At 56.4% G+C, this 6,803-nt stretch overlaps 1 protein-coding gene across 1 annotated transcript in view; it reads left to right on the forward strand.

Annotated features, from left to right (window-relative positions):
* Positions 1 to 6,803, forward strand: part of LOC104547399 (cell adhesion molecule 1-like) — a 38,789-nt gene that overhangs the window by 18,965 nt on the left and 13,021 nt on the right. The window contains 1 exon segment of the mRNA XM_010193061.1: positions 166 to 237. Coding sequence (XP_010191363.1) covers positions 166 to 237 — 72 coding nt within the window.

Genomic DNA, 6,803 nt, shown 5'->3' on the forward strand with positions numbered 1-6,803 from the left:
GGCCCCGTCCTCAGGCCCCGGTCCGAGGGGGGCAGGCGCCCGACAGCCGCTAGCGCCGCTTCTTAGCGTCCTGTGTTCCTCTGATCACGATTGACCGCTGTTGTGTTCTGCTTGCTTTTTCTTAATTTGCTGTTTTTGTTATTTTCCTTTTTATATTTTATCCAGATCCCCCCACAACTATCCCTCCTCCCACAACAACCACCACCACTACCACCACCATCCCTACCACCATCACAGGTACGGTACCTTCATAACCATTGGAAATGTCCTGAATGTTGATTGTCTGTTATGTATGTAAGCAGAGCATGAAGCCTGGGGAAAAACAGACCGCTCAAATTACCTTTTTTTTCCCTTTTTTAATCAAACCCAGCCAGCGTAGCGTGCGAGGCCCGGGCGGACGAGCGGACAGGGCATTGCCGTGGCAGAGAAAGCTGTGAATTCGGTTACTGGTGGCTGATGTGGGCGCTTCCAGAGCGGCCTGGGGAGCTCCCTGAGCAGTTGTGCAGCCCCTGCCCCGCCAGCAGCCTTTGCTGGGCACTCTGCTCTGGGAAGCAGCACGTTTGGTCAGGTTCAGTTCCCCTCCGGTGACTCGAGAGCTTTTTCCCGTGCCTGGGTGTCTGGTGTGTCTGTGAGAACCCCTCTGCCTCCCGGAAAGGTGCGCTCCAGCAGTTCTTGTGCAGCGGCTCCAACCCCTCTGCAGGGCCCTTTTTGAGGAGCTGGCTATTGGGGTTTTTCCCCATCCCCATGAGAAGAGCTGACTAAACCCGGCCAGCCCATGGCGAGACGCCTCTGCTCCCCGCATCCCTCACGCTTCCTCGCTCGAGCCGGCGCTCCCCGGGAGCCTTTTGGGGTTCTTTGTCACCATCCGCATCGCCATTTCTCTGGTCTTTCCTGTTTCCACCGCTGCTTTTGCTTGCCCTTTGTGTTTGGTTTCGGTTTGTCGTTTTCGAGGTAGCGGTGACAGACGCAGGTGGGGATGGCCACTGAGTAGGTAATGCCCTGACGTTGCTGTGAACCTCCCCGTGCGATGCCTTCACGTTGTCTTTGCTTTCCGGCGCTGCTCGGCTGACTCTAACGGCCCCGCTCAGGGCTTTGCGGCTCTCTCTCCTCCCGAGGTTTTCGCCCCCCGCTGGCACGGACGCAGCTGAAGCCTTGCTGCCCCCGTGCCTTGACGCGCTGCCACCACCATCGTCCTGTGCAGACCTCGCCATTCTCTGTCCTCCTCTTTGCAGGTGGTTGTCGCTAGCAGCAGCTTGAGACGCAGCCGTCAACGCTTGCCCGTTTTGCAGCTTGTTCTCTTTGTTTCAGTCCTGTTTTTCATCTCCTGCCTTAACCAGTTTTCATTTCAGAATAGGTTTCGAGCGTTGTCGCACACGATCCTGCATGTCTCGGTGTAAATGGACACACGCAGAGTTTGCTTTGGGTTTACGGTGACGTGTTAATGCTTTCAGTGAGTTTTTGGTGGCCGAAGGGAAGTCTGACGCTTGGTCGGGCCCGTTGTGTCGGTGTGGGTGCTGAGGATGGGCGCTGCCCCTGGGGAGGCAGGGCTGTGCTGACAGACGATGGGGCGCGCTCAGAGCTGCGTGGAGCGGCCGCTCTTCATCTCCTCTACCAGCGGGACTGTGGGGTGCTGGTTCATCGGCCGCACAGAAGCACCTTGGGATCAGGAGCACGCTGCTCACCTGTGTTTTTCTCACACCTTTGCACTGATGGAGGATCCAAAACTGAAAGCTTGCTGCCATCCTGTTGGGTGATCTCCATTGCCTCCTTGATGCCCTTCGGTATCAGCTTTGAACTGCGAAGAGGCCAGAACTGTAATGGAAAAGCGCCGTTGTTTGCTGACTCCAGCAGGTACCGCTCAGGATGCGTGGGCGGAAGATGAGTTGGTGCTGATAAGAGACACGTTTGTATTCTCCTCCGACACCCACCGTCGTCTTGACGTGTGTCTGCCCGGGAGTTCAGCCTGGTTTTCTGCACAGAACAGCTCGGGCTCGGCCTCCCGCTGCTGCGGAGCCGCGCACGCCTCTGCTCTCCAGCCAGCGCCAGGCAGCGTCGGGCTGCAGGAACTTCTGCTCTTCTGCAGTTAAGAGACTTGGGAGCTGGGATAAAATGAGGTCAAATTAACATAATCTCTAGAATTACATGGCATAGCAGTGCTGAAACCCTGTTTAAAGCCTCGAGAGACAATCAGTACCTTAATTCCCATCGTCACCAAAGGCTGCAGTGCTCCTCCAGGGTGGCAGACGGGGCGGTTGGTGGCCAGGATCACAGCCAGGATGTGCAGGCGTGCGCTGGAGCATGGTCCCTGTCCCTCCCCAAAGCCCGTGCCAGAGCAAAAGGTCCTTTTGTCGGCCCCTCTTGCTTGAGGTGTCCTAATCCTGCATCTGCTGCTGGGGGCTTGGCCCCAAAGGCTCGCTGAGCCCATACCTCATGGTTTTGTGGCAGGGAGGTTTGGGGAAGATCTTCACAAAGCCAACCTGCTGCATTTCTCCAGGAGCAGGACAAGCTGAGCAGCGGAGAAGTTTCCCAGCCAACGCGACCTTTAAAGCTCTTCCTCCGTCACTGCTGCTTTGCAGGACAGAGCTGTCCTGCGTGACACTCTGATCTTTTCCCAGTATCCTCTGACAGCATTGATATTCCAACCAGCCCGTGGCGCTCCAGCCGTTATCGCCGGCGAGCCCTTTTTTATCAGCTCAAATTGTCCTTGTGGCTTTGTTCATTAAGATGTACAACGCGATACAGCGGAGCGCGCCGCGTCATTTGAATTACCCCTCGGGTTGTTCCTGGAGACGCTGCTTTGGGACGGCTGCTGTGCCCTGGGAGATGGAGGTGCTCTGTAACGCCCAGCCCTGGTCCTGGGGCTTCGCTGCCTTCTGGTCTTGCTTAGCACGTACACCTCCGCACGCCGGGACCCGCGGCAGCGTTTGTAGGTGCAGATCTGCGCTTGTCACGCTCGCCCTGCAGATGGAAGGCGCAGGTGTCTTGGCAACCGCTTCGGCAGAGATCTGCGGGTGCGACGCGCGCGCACGTTACCAGAATCCCAAGCCTTGCGTTGGATGCTGTGACTCTGCGAAGCCCCCGCTGTCCGTCTTGCTGCAGCGCTGTTTCACGTGCCCTTCATGCCAGTTTACACCGCTTTTTAAAACCCACGGATCCCTTTGAGTGAAAGGGATGAAAAATACCCATTTCTGTGTCAGCCCAGCTAGCGAGGAAATTGGAGTGCACGGAAAGCTGAAGTCCTTGGGAGGAAGCAGCACAGCAGGTTTGCAGAGCATGAGTTCACGTGCCAGAAAACGTCCTTCAGACGAGGAAAGCGGTGGCTTTGCCCTCGGCAGAAGTTTAGGGGGGTTATTCCAGCAGCCGCCCCAAAGGCGGTGGGCGGGAGGAGCGAGCAGCGAGACGGGAGCCAGAGCTTGTGCCGTGTCCAGGTCCTCGCTGTCACCGTGCAGGGACTCGGCCGGCGATTTGTTCCCCCAAATTATTTATTATTTAACTTTTGCTTTCCGTCAAAGCTGCTGCGCATCCCTGATAAAATGTCAAGTTAATTTAAAGGTGATACCGCGCTCTTGTGACATTTTCATCCAGGATGTGACCGCATTAAAGGGAATAAAGGAAGAGACAGAGTAGCTGACAGGTCTGGCACGGAAAACACGGTAAAATCAAAGTCAGTCTCTTAGCACCACGTCCCCTTGGCAGGGACGGTGCTGTCACAGCCGCTACCGATGCAGGAACCATCACTGCGGGGCAGGAAAGGCGCACGTTGAGGTCCGGGATTACGAGGCTGGGAGTTGAATACAACCCTGGGATTTGAATACAACCAAAATCCTCGCAGATCTGCATGGGAAAGCGTGAAAAGACGTAGCCGCAGCCACAGCACTAGTTTCAGAATATTCTTGTTCTGGTCGCACACAACTGCCGTGCAGATTGTGATGATATTTGTGAAACATCTGGTCCGCAAATCAAACCGTCTCTGGGGCGCGCTGCAACGCGCCCGTGCGCGGAGGCTTTGGGTGGACCTGGAGCTGTTTTTCGGGGATCAGCTCTCTGTTGAATGGATATCTGTACTCACCAGCACCGCTTTGATTTCCGTGTTTTCTAAAGTGTATTCTGCCTGTTTTTGACAGCGAGCTGTTGTAATTCTCTTTACAATAGCTGTGTTGTTAAGCCCCGGTGCATTATGTGTCTCGATAGGGCTGCAGCTCCACAGCCCGACCATTCAAGCCGGTGGATTTAATTCTGCTGCCGGGGTTTTAATATTCCTCCGGTGCGCTCGTTCTGTTGGAGGCTGCGGGCGAGTGGGCGAGTTTGCAGGGCCCAGGCTGTCGCACTCGGCACGCAGCTCGAGGCTGGCGAGAATCCATCTGAGAAGACGAGGAGGCGTAGCGACAGGGCGCGTACCTCGGCTGCGCGCTGCGCAGATACCTCCCTGCAGGGGTTTAGTAAACACGCGCGTGTCTGTGTGTGCACCCGCCAGTGAGGTGGGGAGCGCCCAGAACGCGGGTGTTGTCAGAGCTGGCAGCGCACCGCCGGTACCGCGGGGCGGCTGTCGCTGCCCGCGCTGAGCCCCGAGCTCACAACCAGCGCGAAAGGAGACCACCGTGCAGTGAAACGTGCGGCTTTGCAGAGGCCAGCGGCCCCTTTCTTGGACACCCTTTGCAAGTTACCAGTTACCTCCGCTGAATTTACGCAGTCTGAGAGACCACGGCCCCGGGGTTTTTTGAGCACGTTTTGTCACTTAAATCAGGAAGGGAAGCCTCTATCTTGGCCTCACGATGAAAGCTCTACGCTGAGCCTCTTGGTGTGCTCTCTGCCGTGCCACATCTTCTGAACACCCCTTTTTTCAGCCCCTGTGGATCATTTTAGACCATCAGCGTTGTGCCGGTGCGTGACTGCTGCTTGAGGCCAGCGCGGTGCTTTTTGGGGCTGGCAGAGCCTTTCTTTGACTTCACTCACCCTTAGGTAGGGCAGGAACACTCCGAGGCCTCTGCTCAGCCCCTGTTTGAGGAGAAGGTGTTGGTTTTCTGCCAGGAGCTGGGGCAGAAGCCTCATCTCTGGGCTGCAGCAGAAATCAGTGGCGCTCAGGAAAGGACACTCAGGGTTAGGTAATCTGGAAATCGGGGGTGGTGCCAGCAGCTGCAGGGCTGGGCCGGGCCGTGCTGCGGGCGCAGGCGCGCTGGGCTCGCTGCGGTTTGCCCTGTGCTCATTGACCCTACACCAAGGCAGCAGTGACGGGTTTCTCTCCTTTGCCACACACCACGGTGGGGTGCGCCCATGGCGGGGGCGTCCTCGGCTTCGCGTTAACGTGAGGTTGTTCCTCTCGGGAGCACCGCGCGCTCTCCTCCTTCCCAAAGACGACGGAGCGGAACGGACTGCCAAAAAGTCACGCTAAAACCGTAACCGGTCTGTGTCTCCTACTGCAACCATCCAACCCATTTGCTAATCATAACTTTGTCATTCCAGCCGCAGCAACATCTTGTGTGACTTGGATATTTGTTGGCACTTACAACCGCTTGAGAACTTTATTTTCCGTAACCTGTCGGTCTCTGTCCCCAGCCGGGGAAGCGAGATGCACTGTCCAGTTCGCACTGTTTCTTGACTAATATCTCTTGCAGCACCTCAGCGCAAGTTTGCTTTCGGCCGATTCTCTATGTAGCGTAAAAGCTGACGTAACTTTTTTTGTTTCAGGAAGACAGTAAATTGAGGCTATTGGTAGGTGCCGAGATGCTATCTCAGGAATCAATGCTCAGTTTGACCGCCCTCTCTAAACAGCAGCTTTCCCCCCTTCACCGCCATTCCCCCTCACCCTTTGCTTGGTTCAAACGAGGCATCGTTTGGGGGTTGCTGCCCAAAAACAGGAGGCTGCTCTGCCCTGCTCTGCTCTGGGAGGCTCCCTCCCGGCAGGAGAGCGGGCGCCGGCGCCTGGGGGTGCGTGCGGCCGCACTGCCCGGACGGGCGCCCCGCGTTGGCAACGACGGCTCCCTGATCCGTTACGCAGATCTGGGTGCAGTGCGTTAAATTGCGCAGGGTTTCTTTGTTTCGCTTTCATGATTAAAGCATGTAGACCTTGTATCTGTAAGTACTGTGTATTCCTTGTATGACCTTGTCTTCACCGGTGCTGCAGGACCTGGGACCCGGGCTGTCCTCAGCTTCACTGCCGAGGCTCCCGCTCGCCCTGACCGCACAGGACTGCCCGTCCCTGGGTGGCTCCATCCCGAAACGCCCCGGGGAGCTGTCTGTCGGTGCTGCAAAACCCCAGCCCGGGGCTGCTTTGCAGGAGTACGCGGCAGAGCGCTTCTCTGCGCTTACTCGCACGGTTTTACTCATTTCAACATTGCCTGCATCCAACCGCCCTGTGCCGAGCCCGGCTTGGCTGTCGGCTCCGGAGGGATGTGCCCAGTCCCAGCCGTGGTGGGAGGACCCAGCCCAGCAAAGCAAGATATGGAGGCTCAGATGAACAGTAAATGGGTTTCCATAACTCAACAAGTGGGTAATGTGGATAAATACGATTTAGACCTGTTGGTTAAGAGGAAACAGCATGGGATGCTGTCAGAAAAAGCCTTCAGATTTGGGTCAGGCTTTGAAATTGGCCGTTGTAAAGTGCTGTGGAGATGAAGCATCTCTGCGTTGGTGAGACAGCAACCCCCTAGGCATTGCCAGGGGCATTTAGAACGTGTGAGTGGAGTCAGCTTCAGGACCTAAAACACTCCAGTGTCTTTTAATTACCAATAGCTGTTAACCAGCTGTGAGAGAGGGACCCTTTGCCCACTGCAGAGCAGTGTTTTCACACCAAAAAGACCCTGCAT

Source organism: Mesitornis unicolor, unplaced genomic scaffold (assembly GCF_000695765.1).
Source record: "Mesitornis unicolor isolate BGI_N332 unplaced genomic scaffold, ASM69576v1 scaffold1531, whole genome shotgun sequence".
In the NCBI taxonomy this organism is placed as follows: Eukaryota; Metazoa; Chordata; class Aves; order Mesitornithiformes; family Mesitornithidae; genus Mesitornis; species Mesitornis unicolor.